We start from the raw sequence: 25,803 nt of genomic DNA, 5'->3' as shown, positions 1-25,803 counted from the left end.
GTCTGAGGAGAATTAGGCAATAAACTCCCACTGATGCCATTCTGAAAATCCCACCTCCAGGTCTTATCTTCTCCAGACTTGCAGAGAGAAGCCTGGATGTTGGGTTTATCTAAATGTTGAAATACTCATTATGAAGCACAACAGTTAAAGTATACTGATGAAAACATTGTTTTGACTCAAAATATAAAATAGTACTCTTTTCCATTTATGTCAGTGAAACCTGCCCACCTGTTCATTTCAATGACAACAATGTGAAAATTTAGTAGATAATACTAAAGAGGGGCAGGGACAGTCCATACACTTTCTTGCAATATTCTTATTGTCTCACATCTTGTGCTAACTCTTCTAAGCTGGAGATGAAACAAATTCTTTCAGCATTCCAGAAAGACAATAGTAAGACATTAAAACTAATGGCACATTAAGTCCTGATAAATAAATAGTACACAAATTATGTAAATAACACTATGATTTAACAGAAGGTACCTGGTTCATCCATGTAATAATAGATGTCAACATCATTGGACTGCATTACAACAAAGCCTTCTCCCATTAACCTTGGTGGCCTGTTTTGAGAGAGAAAAGGGTTAGGTCAATAATGACATGTATCCTAGAAGGAATTAACTATTATGAATTTAAATAAAGCTAAATTTGAATTTTTAGGTATCCTAAAAAAGAGTGCAGGTCATGCTCAGCTGTAAGCTCAGAAGTAATGTAAGTACATAGACAATCTTAGAATCAATTGATAAACGTGTCATAAGTAGTAACTAATCCACTTTTAGAAAGGCATTTGTATAGAAAATATTTTTTAGGCTGCCAGTGTCCTAATGATAATCCTATAAAATATCCTCCAGGTTACTCAGATCTGAGAAAAGCCTCAGGTGTCTTACTAATCAGTTCCTCTCAGAACCTCCAGTATTGTAGGAATGATGCTGTAGGTTCAGTGGCTGACCTTCCTGCTAGTGCAGAGTAATTCTAGTAAGTATTTTGTGGTTCCATAGTAACTTTCATCTCATGATCTCAAAGCATTTTACAGACATTAATGAATTAAACCTCAAAAACTTTCTATTAAGCAGGTAAGTATCCTATTATATAGGTGGGAAAATTCAGAAAACAGAGAAGTTGCTCAAAGCCATAGTCTATAGCAGAAGCAAAGGGCATAGAGGTCAGATTCTGTGCTGTGCCTCTATGGCCAGGTCTACACTGCGACTTTAAATCGGTTTAATGGCCGATATACCGATTTAACGCTGTACCCGTTCACACGACGTCGTCATTAATATCGAGTTAAACGGCTCCTTAAATCGATTTCGGAACTGCCTCCCGACGAGAGGAGTAGCCCAAATTCGAAAGTGATAACATCGATAGGGTTTCGTGTGCAGAAATCGAGCATGATTGGCCTCCTAGAGGAGCCCACAGTGCACCACTGTACCGCTCTGGTCCACAATCCGAATCAGATGCGAGTGCCGGTAAACCAGGAAAATCCCCCGAGAGCCTAGAAGACATTCCTGCTCCAGCGTGTCCACGTGAATCACACGGGTGGCGAGGCATTAAATGCAAAAGTAAAGTCTCATTGAAAACCTTACGGAGATACTAGATCGGATCGCTGTATGGTGGACAACATCTGATTTGATCGAGAGCTCCCGCTAAACGAAACAGAAATGCCAAACCATTGAAAAATAAACACAACTGGTGCGTGACATTACCGTAACGGAGAGCCACGAGAACTCAAACGATGCTCACAGAGGAGGGGGTAAATGAGGATACAGCTACCATCTCCACAGCAGTCCTGAAAAATTTGCAGTTCTTGGCTGACGCCATTCGTAGCTAATCACGGTGGTCTGCGTGGTTTCACGGAACAGCTCGTCAGGCCTTCCCCCCCCCCCAGCACGTAAAGAGAAGTAAAATTAAATAATCCCTTGAGTACTGTAAAGTTGTCACCAGTCGTGTACTGAGCTGAAGCGGCGCAGAGAGTTAAGCGAGGGTTGACATAAGCGGTCAGGATAACTGTGTGTGATCTAAGGTCCATCGATTTGCTGTGCTATGGCTTTGCATCATGCACTCCGCGAAAAAGGCGCCAAAGTTTGTCTGCTCAGCCTCACAAAGGGAGGGGTTGAGGCTGTACGCAGCACCCCCGGGATGTTTTCTGCCCCACAGGATCTGTGCTCATCAACACGGAATGGGACTAGTGGATAGCGGAGGAACAGCTATCCCACTAGTGTCCACCGCTCTGAAATCGGATGGTAGCTTTGACAGGGACGCAACAATGCGATTGGGATCCCACTGTGGACGCGCTAAACCGATTTTATTAGATCTGTTTTGTAATATCAGTTTAAGCTAATTCGAAATAATCGTGCAGTGTAGACGTACCCTAAGAGAAGCAGCACAGAACTCTCAACCCCTAACAAGTGAGGGCTATGATGGTTTTAAGTTATCTATGCAATCTCCCAATTCTGGGCTGCTCCAGAGGCTGCATAGACCCCTACTGTAACTTAGCCTTGCCCTGAAGACTGTCTAAATGACAGAAGTCTCCCTATGCAGCCCTATGGGCTGCAGTATTGCCCAGAATCACACCATGTGCACCCCCAGCATAGCCTCCTCCTCCTCACCACCCCCTCTTCATCAGGTCTTGCAAGAAGGTCATCAGGAAGCAGCCTCATGACTGTGTTCTGCAGCATCTGCCCCAAGGAAATCCCTTTCCTGACTGAATATGGGTCCTTTAGGACGCCCTTTATGTTGCTCTGGCCCTTTTTACCCAGCCTCAAGGGGCTGGCCCAGGACAAAGGATTTCACCCTAGACTTTGAATTCCAGTCTAGGGTTTTAACCATGAGATCCACAACAGATGCATTTGGGGAGTAAGGGAGGAGAAAAGAAGAAAATATAGTATATAACTTTTTGAATTATTTAAAGTTTCAGAATGAGGGACAACAGAGGCCTTAGGAGAAGGGAAATAGTTAACACACCAGTGCAATGAGTAGTGAGATCTCACACTTACTGCAGCATTCAGAAAGTTCACATGAGTAAAAGCATTTCTTACCACGTAAAGCATAAGTGATTTCTGAAAATAAACCTATTTTTTGGAATTTAAGTCTCTTTTCATTGGTCATTACTGATTTTTTCTGAATAAGGACATCATTGGTGTCACTGGTAGTATGGCAACATAACATCTGATTGTAAACTAGCACAGTAATAAAACATTAACAGAAAAATAGTTATGTGCTTTGTTACAATACAAAATATAACTGTTTAAATAACCTACACCATTTTAAAAGTTAAACATTAATAATAAGCCATCCTATATTCCTTTCTTCCTCACTGTCTTTTAAATCGATTTTCAAAATGTAGTAGGTCAGTTAAAATATTTTAAATTAAAACAACCTGAAGGATGATTTAACTCAACATATTGAAATATCAGGTTCAGTTTGAGATACTTATTCTCACACAAAGAGAGACTAGGATGTTACCTTATTCCATAATCAACTATTGAAGCCCTACTTTTAATTTTCATTTACTTTGTTAAAGAGTTTCTTTCCCCTTGCCCTACATTCTTTTACTTGTTAATTGTTTTCCTACAAAAATAGCATTCAGGGCCACAGGGACAGATCATCTTCAGTAATTAGACCATTAGAATAATACTGTATGTCCAAATCTGATATTCTTCCTGTAACTGTATAGGAGGAGTCATGAAGTAAGATTATCGGATAAAACAATGTTACCTTGACACGGCTGTACTACATACCCTTCTAAAAGGACATAAATGAAACATAGGAAAATGAATACTTTCATTACAAAAATGGTGACAAGAACAAATATATTCTTAGTTACCTTAATCCCATGCATCATTAGAACATTAGCATTCCTATGGTTAATTACAACCTTATACTATGTCTCTCGTTAGGAATACATAGCTCTATTTAGCACAAGACATTTCAGATGCAAGGTACCCTGGCCATTTACACTGATAGGAGGAAACATGGAATAATTTTACTTACAATATAACAATTGTGGCAAATTGCCGGTACTGTTCTCTGGGTCTCGCGCTTTCTCTTCTCTGGGGTAGGTTCAGGGCAATATTGCTTGCCTCTGAACCAGTTCTTAATCACTCCCCTAGTGTGCCTTTGGAGAAGGGGAGTGGGAGAGGAGGGACCTGGGCCGCCCTCTACTCCAGGTCCCAAACCCAGGGGCCCTGGGGTTGTGGTGAAACCACTTGACTAGTGGTTTCTTCCCTGGGTTATTCCCTCTCATCGCGTCAGCTTGTGAAGGCTTCTCGCCTCTCTTCTATACAACCTGGTGCCTGTACCTAGGTTTCTGTTTGGGCCTTCCCCCAATCCCACCGGCAGCAAACCCTCCAAACTTCTATTTCTCTTCTGGACCAACTCTTCTCTTCTGCAATTCTGCACTCTGCTCCAATCCAAACCTTTTTCTCCTTTCAACTACCACCCCTGTCTGACTTGAAGCAGGGTTTATATCCCATGACTGGAGTTCAGGTGCTCTAACTATCAGCCGCGGGATGTCGAGGTGCTCTTGAATTGGCCACAGCTGTCTGTTAATCTAAGAGCAAAACCTTCCTCCCTTGGCCGGGGAATAAAGCCCCCTGACTAAACACTCTTATGCTCGCCTCTGGCACCGAGCTGTTCACACACAGTTTACCACCATTCATAAACCAAAACTGCCAAGTTAAAGCATGCTGACATTCTACTCATTTGATAATTTTCCAGAGCCTTCCACTTTTCAGGCTTAAAGATTTTCCTGAATTGGGCTCTGCTCTAGACGACTTTAAAAAATAAAAATAAAATACGTAATTTTTGTTCAAAGGGTGAGAATAACCCTCTTTTAATCAAATACTATTGTGACCTTTCCTTTCATGCAGCCCTAAAGAAATGTGGTGGGTCTTAAGGCCACCTTAAAGGAAGAAGAAGTACCTTTATGAACATTCTGATTAAAGAAATAGTGTTTTGGTTTTCACTTGAATGTATGACGCTTTGAAAAATGGCTAATGCCACAACCTGGCAACACACACTTCGCTGAGAGGAAGTTTTTGCAGGGCAGCTAAGGCCAGGTCTAATATCACTGGCTAACTTTATAAATCGGTTTTAATGGCTGATTATACCCGATTTACGATGGCTAGTCCGCCACTGACCGCTCGTCATTAATATCGAGTTAAAACGGCTTCCTTAAGATCGAATTTCGGAAACTTCCTCCCCAAAACGAGAGGGAGAGCCGCTAAAATTCGAGGAGGCGGGATAACTCCGGATAGGGTTCGTTGTGGACGGAAACTCGACGGTTATTGGCCTCGGGCAGCATCCAGGAGTGCAGCCAACTGGACCGCTCTGGACAGCAATCTTGAACCTCGGATGCAGCGGGTAGGTAAACAGGGAAAAGCCCCGCGAAACTTTTGAATTTACATTTTTCCTTGCATTGCCCCCAGCGTGGAAAGGCGTTTCTGATTCAGCACGGTGCTGGGCCGATTGGCAGTCCTTGTGAAAGCGAAAAAAAGAGCTCCAGCCATTAGAACCGCACGGGAGATACGTAGGTCTTGAATCGCTTGTTATGGGAGCAAATCTGTTGTATCCAGGCTCCGTTACAGACACGAAAAATGCCCAAAGCGGTTAATTAAAAAAACTCCCAGGATTTACACCAGCGCCTGCGTTGACAAGCGTAACGGGGAAGCCAGGAAAGGACCTCCAAAATGGACGCCCATTGAAGGGGAGGAGAGGGGGTACTGAGGACTTCCAAAGCTAGGCCCACCCAGGTCCAAACAGGCGTCCTCTTGAAAATTTATTTGCATTCTTGGCTGAGCTTCCAATGTCTTTAGGGTTTCAACAACAAGTGTCTGGCGTGGTGTCCCAGGGAGAACAGGCTCCCTCATTTATTTTCCCTCACCACCACCACGTTGTGAAAAAAAAAAAAAAGGGAAAGATTGGCTGTTGCTATTGGCGTTGCTCAATTGCCCCACTCCGAGCGGAAAAAGGCGCCAATGGGTTGTCTGCTGCCTTCACAAAGGGAGGGGTGAGGCTGTTACCCAGGCCCACCACCCGGGGGAATGTTTTTCTTTTGCCCCAGCAGGCACTGTGCTCTCCAAACACGGGAAGTGGGAACCTATTGGATAAGGCTTGCGAGGAACAGCTGACCCACAAGTGCACCGCTCCTGGAAATCGATGGTAGCTGGACCATGGACGGCCAAACAATCGATTTCTGGATCCTTTCGGGATCCCACTGTGGACGCGCTAAACCGATTTTATTAGATCTGTTTTGTAATATCGGTTTAAGCTAATTCGAAATAATCGTGCAGTGTAGACGTACCCTAAGACAACAATACTATACATGTATGCATGGCTCATTTTGCCACACACTGACGAATGTAGTAGGTACAGCATCCTGTTTCAAGTGCACACAGACTTGAGACCAGAATGCTTCACTCCCCTTAAGGTGGCTTTTAAAGAAGATCTGCTACAGTGAATTTTCCAGACTGCACAGATAAGAGCTCCTCTTTGCCAGATCTGCAGGAAAGAAGCTCTGCAAACACACCAGTATGTGCTAGCAATTTTTCATTATTTCTCTGTGTTTATTTAAACTGAAGTATGTTGTGTAAGTATAATTTACCATGTCTTTTTCACATATGGTATTCCTAGATTTCTATCTGGCACACATAGTAGGGTTGCCAGGTGTCCGGTTTTTGACTGGACTACCCGGTCAAAAAAAGGACCCTAGTGGCTCCAATCAGCACTAATGACTGGACTGTTAAAAGTCTGGTTGGCATGGGGCTGGCAGGCTCCCTACTTGGCTCCGCGCAGCTCCCTGGAAGCAGCAACATGTCCCTCGCCCCTTAGGGGGGGCTCCGTGCACTGCCCCCACCCCGCACCAAGTACCAGATCCACAGTGCCCTTTGGCCAGCAATCACAGCAAATAGGACTTGCAGAGGCAGCGTGCAGAGCCACCTAGGAGCTGAGAAACATGTTGCCACTTGCAGGGAGCCAGCTGAGATGAGTGTCGCCCAGAGCCCGCACTCCGAAACCCCTCCCACATCCCAACCCCCTACCCTAGCCCTGAGCCCTCTCCCACACCGAAACTCCCTCCCAGAGCCCGTACTCCTCACCTCTCCCACTCCCCAGCCCTGAGTCCTCTCCCGCACCTAAGTTTCCTTCCAGAGCTCACACCCCAAATTGCCTCCTGCACCCCAACCCCTGACCCAGCTTGGAACCTGTCCTGTACTCCAAACTCCTCAGCCCCAGCCTGGATCCCCCTCCTGCACCCCAAACCCCTCATCCCCACCCCCTCCCCAGATCCCACACCCCCTGGCACATCCCAACCACCTGCCTCAGCCCAGAGCCCCCTCCCACACTCTGAAGCCCTCATCCCCAGCCCTACGCCAGAGCCTGAACCCCCAGCCCATGCCCTCACCCTCTCCCACACCCCAACCCCCTACCCTAGCCTGGTAGAAATGAGCAAGTGAGTGAGGGTAGGGGAAAGCATGCAACAGAAGGAGGAGGGATGAAGTGAGAAGGAGGTGGATCATCAGAGAAGGGGTAGGACCTCAGGAAGGGGTGGTGAAGAAAACAAAGCAAGGGCATTTGGTTTTGTGCAATTAGAAAGTTGACAACCCTAACACATACTAGTACACATATGTATCTAAGGCCATAAAAATTGTGTTTGAGAAAATTTTGTTCATATAATCAGAACTACCGTAATGCATATCCACATAAAGGGGAATGGAAAACCAACTTCTGCATATCCTGAATGAGCATTTAACTTTGCAATCTTAGTGTTTTCACTTTTAAGTTTGAGCTTAAACAAAATAATTAAACTTTAAGAATTTTGAGAAAAGTGTCCACTTGAGAAAAGAGTGTACCAGAAAATGACACTTATATTCCAGTAACTTCATCTTTGACAAATCAATAAAAGCCATTTGAGATGGGTTGGGAAGAGGGAAGATACACGTAAAAAGATGCACATAGGAAAGTTATACCAGCCGATAGAAGAAATAAATAAGAGAAGGGGCCAACTCCTCCTGTCTCACACCTTAAGCCAAATACCACCACCCCCATCTCCTTCACCTCTACACTCTGTTCCATTTTCAGGAGAAAAAACAGAATAACTTACAATAAATAGCAGCACAGGAGAAGACCATATTTATGCTTCTACATTTCCTTTTACTGTTCTCTGTCCTTTCCCTTGCCTGTATTTTCTTCCCTGCATCTGCAAGTTAAAGTCCTTCCTTCTTGTTTCTTGCTCTTCTCCATTTGTGTTTTTATTTTTCTTCCTGAATCCACCTGGATTTTCTCTCTTTTCTATGTCTCTCTTTTTTCCTCTCAATATGTCTTTTCTCCTCTCACTGCTTACACAGGATCTCTTTTGCACCTATGCCCTGTCAGAGTCTGATGTTCTGTTGCAGGAGAACTGAGAAACACAGCAGCAGACTCAGGCCAGATAAGTAGCCACCTGCATACAGAAATGGTGTGGCTGAGTTTGCTGTAGGATCACTACTCGTAGTGCTTCTCAAGTCAGAAACAGTCTATTTTTCTATATCAAGACACCTCTAGGTATACGTTAGTTTTGCCTCGAGGAGGCAGTTTAGGATGTCAGCCTGCATTAACTTTGGGGTGTAGAATGGTTGGTCCCAGAAGGGCATATATGCTTAACCAGCTTGTCACCTATTTCACCAGTTGATCTGGCTAACTAACCTGTTTCATGTCCCAGGCTGCAGCGGGTTTATGAAAGCTGGAACAAAGTACTTGATGTTATAAAACTAAAAAAAGGCATTGGGACAGGCCCTAAAGATAAGACCATTCTCACTTTTCAAGGATACCTGGTCAATCTAGGTGAGCCATACACTAAACATGGCCATATGTTCTCTGCATACACTCTTGCAACTCCTGGTCCTGGATTGCGGAGGGAACAAAGGTAGATCCTTAGTGGAGGCAGAGGAACAAGATAGTAACTTGAATATGTTAAACTAACCAGATTAAAGCAAAATAGGATTATTTTTACTACCAGCTGAAGAAAATTCCTTTGTTATTTTCCCAGAGAATTTGAAGTTAGTTACTCTCTATTTATCCTCCCTCGCAGAGAAATTTCTTAGCCTTCTCCTATCCTTAGAAACAGCAAGGCTGAACGTGTGTGTTTCATACACACAGACACTCAAGAATACTTTATAAACCAAAAGATATATTATACACACATAATGCAGACAGATAATTCATTCTTGGAGTCAGAGTTGTAAATACATACAAGGACAGAAAGCCAAATATTTCAAAGTTAAAGTTTACACTTAAACTCCTGAACATTTGAAAGTACAGAAATGCTGAATTACAGTTATCTTAACTCTACCTCAGTGCCCCACCACAACATAAACCATCCTCAAAACAAAAACATCTTTCATACAATTAGTATTTCAAGAAACTCTTAATTAAGTCAGAACCTCTATAGGTTGTGACATTTTTTTCCATGAGTCCAGGCTAAAGTGAAGTCGAAAATTTTCAGCTTTAAAAAAATAAATAAAACCCTTTCCAATCACGCTTGGATCTACAAAGAACAAGCCATAAACAGATATAATTCTCAGTTAGAATTGTTGCAAAGTGTTGCAATGAGCAGTCACTAAAAGAATCACTAGTTGAGCATCAGTCCAATAAGAGATGAGGCTATCAGGCACTAGCGTAAGGATTTTTAATACTCTTAAATTTAACTATTAGGCTTTCATCTTCAGTGCGAGTACCTAACTAGATCAGAGTATCGATCCCTAGCTACATAGGCTGCAGTATTGATCTACAAGGATACCAAAGGAATGTCTAAAGGACTCCATCTTTTTAACGTTTTTCTTTTTTTTTTTTAGAAAAACATTGCTTTCAAACAATGTTCCCATGACAAGAATTAGGACTGGATTAACTGAACATTTAGGATACAGTTAGCTATACAAAAAGGCATATTTCCATCTGTCTCCACAATGAGAGTCCCTGTCCGGACATTTTTCTTTTCAGGAATCAAACATGAGACACAAAAAGAAAACAATATTTACAGAATGGCAATGCTGTAAGTGACGGTGTGAAGCTAAGCAGCGCAAAACTCAGGAAAGAGTTCCTGACAACACATTCTAATTTTTGAAGGCTCAACAAAAAAACCTAATCACCTTAATCTGGACTGTTGGCAAGTTCGAGTTCCAGAGTAGGAGATAAGGATAAAACCGCCAAAAACTTTTTTTTAAAACTTAAAAGGACATCTTATATTGAATCTTCAAAAGTTAAAAAGACAAATTTATTCCTGACTTATGTATGATAGTAAACTCTTAACTTACCCTTACCTCAACTAAGAACAGTCTGTTGAAGATCAAAATTTACTCCACAATTCAATGAGGCATCCTCCAGAAAATGCTGGTTGGTATATATATATGTATGACTAATCATATATAAAATAAGACCAGACAAACACACACTATTTTCCAGAGATATTACATGGAATTTACCTTCTGTTGAGCAAACAACACTTTTAACACCTGAAAATGAAACAGCTTTGCCCTAAAGAGTCTGTTTGCACATAAGATATTGCTGGAGAAAATCTACTTAAGGACCATTGTCATGGTAGACAGAATTTTATGCCTGTCTACAAGTTCATACTGTTTCACTGTGAAAATGTGCGTACATTACACAGTAGCCATCTAGGCACATATACTGTGCGCGTTGGTATGGTATCCAGCCATCATACACAGTTTGCAATTTCCTTCCTTTGCCTGTCATCTCTGCTCAGAATTTTGTCAGAACTGTGTTCTAGTCAAGGAGCCGGACATGCAGAAGTATAAGAATGAACAACTTGCGTTACATATATGAGCAACATTTTACTTGGATTTATCACTGCATCATAAGTCAGGTAACCATTTTTCTCGTCTTAAATCAGTCATTTTAAATTTAAGGAAATTCAGTAATAGCCCCTGACAATAAACAGAATTGCAATAAAAATTTAAAAGGTAGGCTAGTTTCATGTCTGATAATCTTGGGGATTCCTTAAGATCATGTTCCTCAAAACTTTTTAACTTCCTACTATAACTAACATAGCACAGCTTTTCGTATAATTTCACATTTTTCACTATTTTCAATAGCTATAATTGTATATAAAGTGACTATATGCAAGTCAACATCTCAGCCTGTATTTCTGCTAAATCTTACAGCTGCAGACCTAGGCTTTAGCAGCAAGCAGCTTGTAGCAGAACTTAATTGAAATAACATGGGTTTATTTCATTAATGTGAGATACTAATCAATCACAGCAAAAAGTGCACAGAAGAGTTCTAAGGTCATAGCAAAACAGCAGTAACTCTTGCATGTCTCTCTATAAATATTACTCTGTTAAAGGTCAAATGTCCAAAGTCTCTCTAGAGGCAAAGGTGTTAACTAATTAGACACAATGGCACAAAGAAAATGAGACCATACTAACAGAAACAAAAGGAAGTCTTGGTTTTTTGTGGGTTTTTTTTTTTTTTTTTTTTTTTTTTTTTTTTAAAGACAACCTACAACAACAACAACAGAACAGGCTAAAATGTCAGATTACATCTGGATTCTTAAAAATAATATCTCTTACTCATCAGTTTGAAGACCAACGTATCTTGGACTGGGAACTAACATGACTCTGACATTTTCCAGTTTTCCCTTCAAAATGTGCATAAACTGGTCAAGGTGACTTGAAGGTGGTTTCGTGGTGTATGTTAAGAAAGCATCATCAAAGTTAATGCAGAGTGTTTGTGGCTGATAATGATTCCCAAATGCCAAGCGACCCTAAATTAAAAGAAAGATCAATTATTTTATTTTGCATTGCTTTGTTTATACTACTTACACAGATAACTAACCAGTCTACCATGCCAGTAAAGACTATGAGTGAAATCTTAGCCACAATGGAGGCAGTGGCAAAACTTCCACTTACTTCTATGGGTACATCTGCAATAAAAGATTCATGGCATGGCTGCGGCTGGCCCAGGTCAGCTGACTTGGGCACATGGCAGTGTAGACATTCAGGGTTGGGCTGGAGCCCAGGTTCTGGGACCCTCACCCTTGTGGGGTTTTGGAACCCAGGCTGCAGCCCAACCTGAACATCTACACTGCAATTTTTATCCTTGTGAGCCTGAGCCCCACAAGCCATAGTCAATTGACCCAGGCTCCGAGACTCTGTGCCACAGGTTTTTTATTCCAGTGTAGATATACTGTATACAATGGGGCCAGGACTTTACCTCATGTGTCCAAACCTGCAGCCCTGACTCATGTGACTCCTTGAAGGAGTATGAACATACTACATCATTAATGCTGAATTATATTCAAACAGCAGCACTACAAAAAACATGTGACCATCGTTGTATAACAATAGGTAGTCGAGAATTTCAGATTCTGTGATAACTTACAATATACTATGACATATCATAGAAGCTGTTGAGCACTATTTTGAATTCACCTGGCACCAGAAAAATCCACTGATTAAAAAAAAAAAAAAAGATCCTAATACTTATATTGAAAGTGACATGGAAATAAAGAATTTCAGTGAATGTGCCACCTAGTTAATTTGTCGGTCTCATACTTAAAAATATATATATATACACACAAAAATCTAGGTCACTGTGATTGAAAATCAAGCATAAATGGGCTTTTAGAAGGGTAGCAGAATTTGTGCTGAAAAAAAAATAAAAATTAAACCATTTAAAACTACCTTCATGATTCAAATAAAAGCATGTCAGAAATAAAGAATTAAATTATGGTAATAATGAAGTCACAACTTTAAGAGTGAATTTTAAAGTTTCCACAACTTAAAGGTATTTACTTATTTACAGACTAAACAGGGAATGTGTCACTTACCGTGCTGACATTGACTTTGATTACAGGAATAAGGGATCTCCATGAAGAGGAAGGGTCTTGAGATTCTGTTTTTACTTTAACACTAAAAGAAAAAAAAATCAAATCTATATTCAAATATATGTAATGAACATAAACAAGAACAATCAGAACTAAAAGCTTTCGTGACTCAGTCTGTTTTACTACACAGGTGGTCATCTCCAGATCTCTCATTAAAAGATGCTATGGTTTAACAAATATGTGCAGTAGTCAATTTTATAAGACATGCAACAATAACCACCCATATATCTAAAAGGAAGATCAAACCCTGTTTTTAAATATTACAGATAACTATGAGGACAGCCAACCTTAAGCAGCAAGGAACAGATGTTACTCATTACTTCCAGCACTGTACACACTGTACTAGATATTGTGATGTATTGTCTGTCACATTTTTTACTTAAGGCATAATGACTTCAGTACAGCATTGCCTAAAGAAAAGTGACTGACTAGGAAGAGTTAATGGCCTTCTTCAGAGCTTCATGCCATTAATCCCCTGGAAATGTCTTGTACTGTAGTAGTTCTAGCTATTCTAAACTGAAAGAAAAAGCCAAGGGATGTGGATAAACTTTTCTTTTGTCTTCAAGGCTGTTGAAGTTTCAACTGATTTTGTACACGGCCTTTTCTAGTGAATTAGTGTCATCTCAGCATTCCATTTATCTTATAAAATTTTCATTTCCCCCTCTACCTTTAATTATGAAAATCTTAAATGGGAGAATTTTACAGTTTAAAAAGTATGTAATGAGAGCTGTAACGTACATGAAAAAGGAAGTTCTCATTTTAAAAGACACATTTAAATGATTAGTTATCAAAAACATTCCCGTCTATTAGCTTGCTAAAACAAAACTTAAGAACATGAGTGTTGAACACAAAATATTCAGGCAATTAAGTCCTCTTATATGCAAATTATCTTATACTTAAACATAGGGCTTGATTGTGCTACCAGGGTTCAGGCTTGGAGACGATCTTCTATACAGTCTACCCTCCCCTTCCTATGCAGAAATGGGGCACAACTGCCTCCAATTACATGGTCTTATTCCTGGAGATCAACAAGATTTGTGGTCTGTCCCGCTGGCCTATTCTAAGAGATAGGGAGCAAATACAGCCTCCCTCATGTCTCACACAACAGAACAACTGGGCAGAAATTGGGGGGAGGGGGGAAGCACTTTTCCATTTATGACTGGCAAGACTGTGCCTCTTCTTACTGGATTAGACTTAATCATTGATCAATTCATGTGTAACCTTTGGCTTAAATACTGTAATTTCTTGTATCTGTATGAAATCAGACAAAAGTATCAGTCTTAAAAGAGTGATAGATGGTTCAGAATAGAATAGCCCATTTATTTAGTAACACAGGCTGGTGAGAGTACATCACCCCAGTGCTCTGTTCTCTTCACTAGCACCCTCTGGAATACCAAGCCAAATTCAAGGTTTAGGTTCTCTTCAGAAATTGGCGCAGTTTACCTGACGCACCATCTAATCCTGTACAAACTTGATCTCCCATAAGTATGTTCCATTGAAACACTGGAATTGTCAGCATCAAGAATAAAACCCTTTTATGCAGATGAGGGCCAGTGCTGTACACATTCCCAAACATACATCAAGGCCATTTTTTTCTTGCCCAACACTGCCTTGCATTTCCTCTGTTGGCCTCTTCCAAGCAAACAGTGCTGAACTGAAACTCAAAAGGTATGTCTGTATCAAAATTCTGCGAAACATTCACTAAATACTGAAGTGGGGATGTAATATTTTACCTCTCAAGATTGGAGTGTGTTGTGTGTCTTCCATTTTCTTGCGCTTTTTCATCCTCTTTCCTTGCTGGAATTATTGTTGGATCCAGACCAAATAATTCCTGAAGTTGTCCATAAAGGGCAGAGCGGTTGTAGACGTGAAATTCAAAGTCATTCACCATGATATACAGTCTGGTTTCTGCTTTTGGATCTATAAAGTAAAAGAGGAAAAGGAAAATATTTCTGATTCTATTCAGCAGTTCCTTTCTATAATTCAAGCAAATTCTTCAAATTTGCATACACAGTTTGGAAAATGAACTGTACATTGCAGAGAACAAATATTGAAGTACATATTAAACAGATGTAAAAAATAAATCCAGACAATGCACAACAAAAATTGCTTCACAAAATTGTTGAATATGCAAAAAAGACCTTGATTTAGTTTTTAACAGTGACAGTATTTTGATATTTGCCAAGCTATTATAGGAAAAAATATAGAATTTACATTACACAAAGTTGTTTATATAGGTTACTATATTAGTCATTATGAAGAAGAAGACATTATATGCCAATTTCCAGTATTAAACATGCACATTTTAATATTAATTCAGTATATTACAATTTCAGCGGAGATGCTTCCCCAAATTGCAGTCAAGTCTGCAATATGCAATAAACAAATTAAATAGTACAATATTGCCATTATAAGTGATTTCTTTGTTACAAAGCTCTGAAATATGCTTAATTTCTTTACTCAACTTTTTGACTCATATGTGGGACAGCAATGATCCAAAGTTTATACCATATTCAGTGGCTTACAGAAAATAAATTTATCATCTCACTCCAGTTCCTATATGAAAAAAGTCAACACCAAAATGGTACCACACTGGATGCTTCAACACATGACAAGAACTGAATGGGCATTCAGAGAAAATTATCTTCTCACTACACATTTTCGTATATATTGCTGAAGGTTGTGATCTGGCACTGTATTGTGAAATAAATTGCTTCAGCCTCAAAGGCTTTCAGACAATCATGCTCTTATCACATGCTTTCAATATAAAAATTTTAAACAATTTATTTTCATGGGATCTAACTCATAAAAAGTGTTAAGTTGAAGAGATAGCACATTGGTAGGAGAATAAATATGCACATAAAAAAGCAGGATGTATAGTGATTTGCAGATTATATGCCATTTATTTAAAGTGATGCTGAAAGTTTGGGGTTTTTTTGGTAAACTTGTGCTGTTAATGTGTGTTATCTGTCCCCCCTTACCCCTCCCTGAGCACATTGGGGGTAATACACTAGCTTTTTCCTCCCTTAAAGTTTCCCACCACGGTCACCCCATAGGCTGTGTTAGCATAGAAGCCACTGGTGTTTTAACCAGTGTACGCCAATCTGCTGACAGTAGCTTCAGGCAACATGTTGGTTAAAATGGCAGTAGGTGACTATATATTATCTGCCTAAGAACTCTGACTGTTGGTACTATTGGTGGAGCTAAGTCGTGACAGCAGCGAAGAGAAATTTTATGAAAATAAGTTTAGTTCAGACAAGGCCTTAGAAAGGGCAAGACCAAACTTACCAAAGAGAATTTTTTTAACTACGTATTTATTTAGGAAATTTTAACAGGTTTACAAATCCTTGCATATAAATATCAGAGACTATACAACAATAATTACAACAGTGAGCTTGGTTTTGAGAAACATCACAGAGAAATGTAAAACAGAGATCTGATTTTTAACAGGCACTTAACCTGTCACAGAGTGAGCATCTTTACACTATCTGTGACACGTCATTTGTAGTGATTATTAAATTGAGAGAAATCACCAAAGAGAACTTTTTATAAATCAAGTGACTTGGTCAAGAAACAACTGTCCAAAGGGCCTGGAACTTCTCCATTTAATAAAAAGGAGAAACTCTTTAGAACACTAATTTCTAACAAACAGAACAAAGCCAAATAATCAAGGGAAACAATGAAGGTGAAAGCAAGAGTAACAGATAAGAAAAGACAATATTTGAACCCAGTTTTGGAATGCATCTTTAAATTATAGAGAAAAAAACATTCTAATGGATGAGCAGAAAGATAATACTAAATTAAGTTTAGCTGAAGACCCTGAAATGTTGGAAATGTACAGATTTTAAATCCTTTCCAGGTACTGCTTTATACCTGTATACTCTTTCACCCAAAGAACTCAAAAGCATTTTACAAACACTAACTGAACACGCCACCACTATGAGAAAGGGAAGTACATCACACTGTATGAAAAGTACGCAGAGTATATGACTTTCCCAAAGTCACATAGCAAGTCAGTGGCAGACTCAGGAACAAAACCTAACCTCCAGGCCATTATCCTGTTGTTAGAACACCACAATGATCTGTTAGCATGTGAAATGCAACTGGTATAAAACCTCTTTTTTAAACAGATATGATGTAAGAATTTTATCAATTGCTCACAGGATTAGTTCTTGATTATGGAAAACAGGTTTACTTTAAGCAATTACTTGATATGCCGAAGCACTGGCACATGTTAGTCAAAGTAGCCATTTTTGTAAACAAGTTTAATAAAAATTACTGAGACGCTCTTGATTATAACTCATGCCACTAAAGCTGCTAACTTGTACTCTAACCAACCAGTTTGAGTGTTGGCGGTTTTTGAGGGTTTTTTGTTTAAGGATTTGTAACATTACCATACAAATTTGACACATGATAGGCAAGATCGCTATACAAAACCTTCAGAGAGCATTTCACTGCTAAGTTACAATCCAAGGGTGAATACAGGCAAGAATATCCAAAAGTGATTACTAATCTCATGGCTTCTCAGGTGCAAAAGAAAGAGTGTCATGGTCTCAGGATAGCTCCCATTGCATACACCACCACAAAAAAGAGCTTAAATGGCAACACTGCAAGGACTGCATCAGCCATGAAGACTGGACTTGTGTTTTGCCATCTGAAAGTGGCCCTTCCAGGTAAGCATTCACATACAGTGGACACAAAGTGTGAGAAAACAAGCAGTTGCACTACCTTTTTGCACCTCTTCTGTGGATAAACACACCTCTAGATAAACTTCAACCTCCAGAACTGGCTAACAGTCACACTTTATGAAGTACAGTTCTATAATGCACACTACTCGATTTCTTCATTTTTATATAATAAAAACATACTGAACCATTAACTATGCACATGCCTAAACCTCATTATCATTTGCTGTAACTTTCTTTCTACATCCATCCCCACCTTTCTTGTCACTCTTATTGAAGTGTAAACTGTGGATTGTAAGTGTCTTGTGACAGGAGTCTTAACTTTTTAATCTTCTGTAAAACACCAAACAATTTTGGATATTAAATTAATTAAGCACTAAATTCTAAATTCATGTACTAAATTGTAAATGATCAAACTCACATAAATATCTGGACATTTGGGCACACTTAGAAATAGTAGAATATTAGTCTGTAATATGGAATTGATTCTGATAGTTAAAAACACCAGGAATATTTAATTATATGATTCCATATAGAACATTTGAGTGGCATGCCTTGACTTACTTCTGCTACAGATACCTTGACCTAATTATGTAACAGCATGATCTAATTACATAAAAACCCAAACACAATTTCCTGATAATTATCTAGTTGAAAAAAAAAAAAAAGAAAAGGTGTCGTCCCCATTACATATTTACTCAAGAGACTTGAGCTGCTCTGAAATACCACTTGTTCTATTTGTCTAAATTATGGACTGAGGGAAACCGATGCAATTCAAATCTCTGTGCTAAATAGTTTTTGTTCTCTAACCATTACTTCCATCCATAAGAGTTACGTATTTACCTACAAATAAAAGCCAACATTCCATCCTTTATCCCTCCTATGGAGTTTTCTCCCACCCCTCCATAACTTGAGTTAATTTCCTAGACTTTTTTGATGTATGTCACGTTATTTTAAGAACTACAGAGTTATTGTACTGACTTATTTTTACACAAATAAGTAAGGAAATAAAGTGTGCTTCATGGGAAGTTAATTAATTAGCAACAGAAAATCACAGAAGTTCAGATGAATTATGCACAAAAAATTGGAATAGAAAATAGCTCGCCTGGGAAATTTTCAGATAACCTTTACATTATTAAGAATACGCAAAAGTTAATTTTATAGCTAATACATTCCTTGAGGGAGCCATTAGACTAAATTAATTGAATTAGTTGAATTATAATTCCTTCATTAAAAAAGAGTGGAGCTTAAAATAGGTAATTATTTTTAAAGGCTTGTGTTTTTTATTTTGTTTGTTTCAAGCATGTAGGAAGTTTTGTCCTCTTTTCCACACATCAGTACTCTGCTCCAAAATATTTTTAGAGAAAAAAAGCAAGTAACTAAGAAATATGAAATATTTTGATCATCATACTCACCATCATCATATTCTTAAAGAGGAATAAACACTACACCATACTCTTAAGTAATGTTATCAATTGTAATTGAAAGTAAAATGAATAAAAAAGGTTCTGGCTTCCCTAAGGCTTAACCAAAACAAATGATTTCTTTATATAACTGGATTATTAGTATTAACAGTCATATCACTTATTCAGGTGATACAATTATAACAGTCCCTCAAAGTTTAGCAATTCATCAATAGTCAGTTACAGGAGAGATATTCCTCATCATTTTTAAAATGAAGAAAGAGTTTAAACAATTATTAATGATCAGTTCCCAACTACCACTATCTTTTCTGTAATTGACAAAGTCAGCAAGTGATCTAACAGAAGAGGGATGTGGGGGGAAGAGAGAGTGTGTTTAAGAGATCCTAGGCTCAGAACACAAAGGAGTGCTTTAGTTTTCTGGGATCAGATGCAACTAGACCTTCATAGTTAGTGGCAGACTCACTTTACTACTACCTCCAATATGAGTGGGAATTGTATCGGTTTCTGGTAACAGAGAGCAGTTAGGATTATGAAACATTTGTAACTCTTGACAATATTCAGGAGGTAGGAGTAAGTAAGTGTGCCCCCCCCCCCCAAAAAAAAAAAAAAGAAAAAAGAAAAGAGAGAGGTGCCTCTTCTCACCATGGTCTAAGATTGTTTCTTAATCAGAAAGATGGTAATTATGCTATGAGAGACAAACAAAGATTTGAGGTGTGTCCCACATAAGATATATTCCTCCACCTTCTCATTCTGTAACCACTATTTTAGGTAACCACAGGATCCATACACTCACACCCCAACCCATTCACACAATGGACTGGATCCTGGGTCAGAGTGTGCACAAAAATACACAGTAACTACTCCCGACTGGCAATACCAACACTCAGGGTATCATTAAAAGCCACTTGGCTTCTCAGATAATTTGCATGACACTGGTTCACTCTACCTAGTACAATACACACTGACATCACGGCAAATGGATTGTACTATGCAGATCATACCAAAAGGGTTTTTTAAAATCACACACCTGAACATAAGCCTACAATAAAAATCTCAAAATGCGAAAAATCTAATAGTTGTACACTTGACAACAGCAAGCCTTTCTTTTTGCAAGTAACAGATTGAAAGAATTAATGTTCCCTCCAAGAAATAGTGATAGGAGAAAGTTCATTGGCGGGAGGGAAAAGAGAAGCATTCTGAAGTTTTAGTGGATTATGTTACTAATATTTAACTTCCATTAAAGCATATTTTTGTATAGCACTTTATAAAACAGAGACACTGACCCTACTCCAACGTTTACTTTAGTCCCCGATGGCTTACTAAACCCTTTAGATATGCATTTTGGTAAATTATGTAATAATTTCAATAGGACTCAAAAAAGGTTATCAGAATTGTTTTCTTTATTGCTTTAACTTTATATAATGCTTCATATTATGTTTTTCCACACTCCTATACATGCTGCTACGGAAAGTGAAAATTAGAATAAGTTCTAAAGAAAATGTTTGTTAGCACCTGTTATAGTTTTATCACAGCACTTGATGCTTAAGATTATTTAAGTAAAAGTGATGTAATTATTCCTTAAACCCTTGACCCCAACAGCCCATTTTAGTGGTTTGCCAGTACAACTCTAATAAAAGATATGCAGTGCTCACATCACTCCTTTGATCCAAGTTGCTCCTTTCATGAACCATTTCCTCTTCCCCCAGCCCATATTTTGTATTTCATATACATATTATTCAGCAAACCATACCACTCAGTTACTGTTGCACCCAGCCCTCTCTACACATAAAACTAACCCTCCCTACATTCCAGTTTGCACCTCCCACCAACAGTTGCACACTATCTGATTTTTCCATCCCTTCTAGTGTTTGGTTTCTAATTTAAATATATATATTACAGTATTCTTGTAAAGTTCACCTTCCCACCCCAAAACACACACACACAGTCTGGTACTGAGATACCAAACCAAAATTGCAGCCTTATCTCTGTTTTATCAGAGTTTGTCTTGAAATCTCCTCTTCATAAAGAACATAAGCTTTAATATTCATGACAGGCATGCAGTGGCATGCTACAGGATCCCTTGCAGAGCTTGTGCATAGTGCTGAGAGCCAAGGAGAAGGAAACCCTCTATTGAGTATTGCATGGCTGACAACTCCTTAGCCAAGCTGTATAAATCTACTCCTCTATTTCCCCAGCCTGCCCTGGCTGCCACAGACTCATCTACCTTTGCTTCTCTATGTATCTTTTAAAAAGCAACAAAGAGTCCTGTGGCACCTTATAGACTAACAGATGTATTGGAGCATAAGCTTTTGTGAGTGAATACCCACTTCGTCAGACACCTGTAATAGAAATTTCCAGAGGTAGGTATAAATCTGGAAATTTCCATTACCTGCGTCTGACGAAGTGGGTATTCACCCACGAAAGCTTATGCTCCAATACATCTGTTAGTCTATAAGGTGCCACAGAACTCTTTGTTGCTTTTTACAGACCCAGACTAACACGGCTACCCCTCTGATACTATGCATCTTCTGAAGTCCAGACTTGGGATAGACCTTGGTAGAACAGCAGAAACCATGGGCTTAATGTAGACTCTAAGGTATACAGCTTATCAAAGAGAAGGTTGAGAGGTGACTTGATCACTGTGTCTAGGTCAGGGGCGGGAAAACTACGGCCCGCGGGCCGCATCCAGCCCTCGAGGTCCTGCCAGGAAGCGGGGTCGGGGGCTTTCCGCATGACTCCTGGAAGCAGTGGCACGTCCTCCCTCCAGCTCCTATGCTTAGGGGCAGCCAGTGGCTCTGCATACTGCCCCCGCCCCAAGTGCCGCCCCCCCACAGATCCCATTGGCCAGGAACTTCAGCCAGTGGGAGCTGCAGGGGTGGTGCCCGTGGATAGGGCAGCTCACAGAGCTGCTTGGCCGGCGCCATGCCTCCGCATAGGAGGGCATGCCACTGCTTCCGGGAGCTGCGGGGGCAGCGCCTGCGGACGGGGCAGCACACAGAGCCACCTGGCCGCGCTTCCACATAGGAGCCAGAAAGGGGAGATGCCGCTGGTTCCGGGAGTTGCTTGAGGTAAGCGCTGCCTGGAGCCTGCACCCCTGAGCCCCCCCACCCCCAGTATCTAAACCCCCTGCGCCAGCCCTGATCCCCCTCCTCCCCTCCGAACCCCTTGGTCCCATCCCGGAGCACCCTCCTGCACTCCAAACTCCTCATCCCCAGCCCCACCCCAGAGCCTGCACCCACAGCTGAAGCCCTCAACCCCCCCCCGCACCCCAGTCCCAGCCGTGATCCCCCTCCCATCCTCCAAACCCTTCGGTCCCTGCCCAGTGCACCCTCCTGCATCCCAAACTCCTCATCCTCAGCCCCACCCCAGAGCCTGCACCCACAGCTGAAGCCCTCCCACACATCCCCACATCCCAGCCCAGAGCCCCGTCTCACACCCTGAACTCCTCCTTTCTGGCCCCACCCCAGAGCCTGCACTCCCTCCTGTACCCCAACCCCCAATTTCACAAGCATTCATAGGCCGCCATACAATTTTTATACCCAGATGTGGCCCTCGGGCCAAAAATTTGCCCACCGCTGGTCTAGGTACTTCTTAACCTATGCACAATGTGCCTCAGGTGGTACATGACCAGAATTCATTTCTGAATTTGGTCTGCTGGTTGGATCAGTAGCTTCTCTGGCTCGGGCCAGGTACTGATGGAGACTGTGACGTGAACACTGATCCATACCCCTTGTCTAGGTACTTAAACTTGGAAAAGCTATCTAACTGGGGGGAGAGAGGGGCTTTTCAGTCTTGCTGAAAAAAGGCATAACAAGATCCAAGGGCTGGAAGGTGAAGTTAGACAAATTCAACCTTGAAATAAGATGCAATTTCAAACCAGAGAGGGTAATTAAACATTGGAACAGTTTAACAGGGACGGTGCTGGACTCACCAACACTTTGAATCTTCAAAAATTGGATTAGATATCTTTCTAAAAGACACACTTTAATCTAGCTTCTGAGAGAAATTCTACAGCCTGTATGCATGGGGAGGGGGATCAGGCTGGATGGTCATGGTGGTCTCTTCTGGCCTTGAAATCTGTGAATCCTCTTGCCCATCCCCTTCCTTTGTGGGTCATGGGAAGAACAGGATTGCATGTTTTACCCTCAATATGCTCATAATACTTGCAGCTCTGTATTAAGACAATGACTATAATCAAATCTCATGCTTCAGAGCTTCAGCCAGTTGCCAGTAGAAGTCAGGAAGGATTTTTTTCCACCCAGTGCCCAACTGGCACAACATATTCATAGAGTGGGAGTGGGAGGGATGTTTGATCTTCCTCTGAAGCATCAGAAATTGTCTGCAGCTGAATATGGGATACCAGATGGAATGGACCAGTAGGTACAAAGAATCCTCTTTCTTAAGTGCCTGGCTGGCATACTTGCTCACATACTTAAATCATCAGATTTGGGGTTCAAAAGAAATTTTCTCCCAGGTCAGATTGGCAGAGACTTGGGGAAGCAGGGGGTTTGCTCTCCTTCCACAGCAATGAGGGGAGGGAGATAGGTGAGATATACCCAGAAAAACTTAATCAACACACTGCCGTAGCAGGGGTCTTAGGTATTAATGGTAGCTTAGTCTCCCCTTTCTCCACTCATGGTGCCCAACAGTTTAGTATCCCAAGGCCTGAAATGCTTTAGTCTAATTAAAGTCATTGGGCTCAATGTAGAGATCAGGGTGAAATGTAATGGCCCATGATATACTGGTCAGACTAGATGGTCCCTTCCAACCTTAAGCTCTATGAAAGGCATATGGCAGCCTCTGTTTATTTTACGAGTCAGCAAGGAGCCTAATGTGGATCTGGGAGCAGGAATGAATGTATATAACCTGGGGTCACAGGGGAATAGAAGACTGATGACTTGAAGTTTATTGAGAAGGCAGAAGGGCCATAATATCCCCTAAACCTAATGGGAAGTCTGAGGAGCTTCTGAGCTTCGCAGATATCTACGCTATGATGGAAGGAAAACCCCAGGGAACTTAAGCACTCCAACGGAGCTCCGTTAAGAGACTGGCCTTCCCTGAGTACATTCAAATCCTTACAAATGCAGGGAATTTTTTTCAGAAGGAACACAAAGAGATTCAGAATGTCTGTTCTTTTTTTACTAAAGAAATATAAGCTTGTGGTAGTTCACTTTTCATTTTTAGAGGCGTTATAGTACATAGACATTTTCCTTCAGGAACACTTAAGCTTATTTCTTTAATTGCAGATTTGAACAAATTTATGCAGCAATAATGCCTGGCTCCATCAGATCTCTAGACTGCTCTGGGTGACAGGCTGCCACCAGAACAAATGACACAAGAACAAAAACAAAAAAATTTTTAAATCCAATGAGCTATTGGCCTTGTGCTATTTAGGTCATATAGTCAGCATGTGCTAAAGGTGGAATATGCCACACTGGTGAAGGAGTTTGTTTTTTAGAAGAAGAAGAAAAAAAAAAAAGAGCAGCTCTGCTAAAGCAATCGTGAATAAAGGCAGCAGGGTAGTTTTCTTTCTAAAGAGCAAATCAAATTACTTAATGAATACTATTTCCTTAAGGTTATTTTGATATTACATGGACAATCTTTAAAAAATGCCAGAAAAATAACCATTGTTCATAACGCTTGCTATTTTCTGTAAAAGTGTTCAAAAACAATAGTGCACACTTCAGCCAATTATACTGTTTTAAGCTCCAATAGAAACATTCTAAGTCTTGTAGTACTGTGCAGCTGCATTTGTTGAACATGACCTGAGCCAGTGAGGAAACATGATTAAAATACTAGCTATGGGAATATCAAAAGCAGGGAAATCTGAACTCCCATGTGGAAACCCTACAGCCAATGAGAAGTAAATTTGTAAACTGAACGAGTTACAAGTATTTCACCTTCTAAAATTATTTACTATTATTTCCACTTAAATCCAATAATTGTGAGAAGTCATCCACCTTTAGAGTAAGGAGAACTTGATTTTAATACTATTCATTATAAACTTACAAGACTTGCCAACATCTCCAAAAAAAAAAAAAAGAAGTTCAACAACTTTTTCTCCCCTCTATTTTTTTTTTTACAGTCAGTTTAGTATTTGGACGAGCCAGATGAACCCCTCTATGGTAGAAGTTCCCCGTTTATATACAGAACTGGTACTACAAAGGCAACAGCAGTGTAAGCTTCCTCACCACCACCTATTTGTCTCATCTTGGCCTAAAACACCACCTCTCTATGGTAAATTTAAATACTTTCAAAAGAAAGCCAGTGACAAACAAACAAAATGCCAAGAGATCATATTTCTAAAACTCAATTCAAACTTTGAAACATTATGAAAAAACTTACCATGTTGTTTCTGCTTTGGATTGTACATTTTCCACCAGCGAAATATAATAAATCCATCTTGGATTCTAAATTGGATAAATTACATAAATAGCAATTTAAGAACACGGATTATAGATCTTTTATGTACAGCAGCTTGAAAAACTGCCTTAAACATTGTAGAAAGATTCCCTTCTTAAAACTGTATGAACAGCATTACAATAATAGATCCAAATAACTAATGCCCAATCTTTATGTTATGCAGATGCACTAGTGTAACAAAAAAAAGCCTCACTTTCAGAATCCCTCATTTGTTTCCCTCTTAATGCTTTGGGCCTCTGGCTGAAAAAATTACCAAACAACCTCTGCTCTACATTTCATGTAATTATTAAAATTTATGAAAAAAATGAAGTCTAAGCTGCTTGGCTAAAATAGATCTTTCAAATATTTTAATTGAACTTGGACTTTAAGAGTATTACTTTTTATAGTTTTATAAAAA

General features: G+C 40.1%; 1 protein-coding gene across 9 annotated transcripts in view; it reads right to left on the bottom strand.

Annotated features, from left to right (window-relative positions):
- BLTP1 (bridge-like lipid transfer protein family member 1) overlaps nt 1-25,803 on the bottom strand; it is a 228,022-nt gene that overhangs the window by 169,495 nt on the left and 32,724 nt on the right. For all 9 annotated transcript variants that reach the window (XM_075066261.1, XM_075066262.1, XM_032776032.2 and 6 more), the window contains exons 5-9: nt 25,329-25,393; nt 14,608-14,794; nt 12,818-12,899; nt 11,559-11,752; nt 484-563 (exon numbers count right to left, since the gene is read on the bottom strand). In XM_075066261.1, the coding sequence (XP_074922362.1) occupies nt 484-563; nt 11,559-11,752; nt 12,818-12,899; nt 14,608-14,794; nt 25,329-25,393 (608 nt within the window). The remainder of the gene's footprint in view (nt 1-483; nt 564-11,558; nt 11,753-12,817; nt 12,900-14,607; nt 14,795-25,328; nt 25,394-25,803) is intronic.

The sequence above is a fragment of the Chelonoidis abingdonii genome, chromosome 5, assembly GCF_003597395.2.
Source record: "Chelonoidis abingdonii isolate Lonesome George chromosome 5, CheloAbing_2.0, whole genome shotgun sequence".
NCBI lineage: Eukaryota > Metazoa > Chordata > Testudines > Testudinidae > Chelonoidis > Chelonoidis abingdonii.
This window is presented reverse-complemented; position numbering and strand designations above follow the sequence as displayed.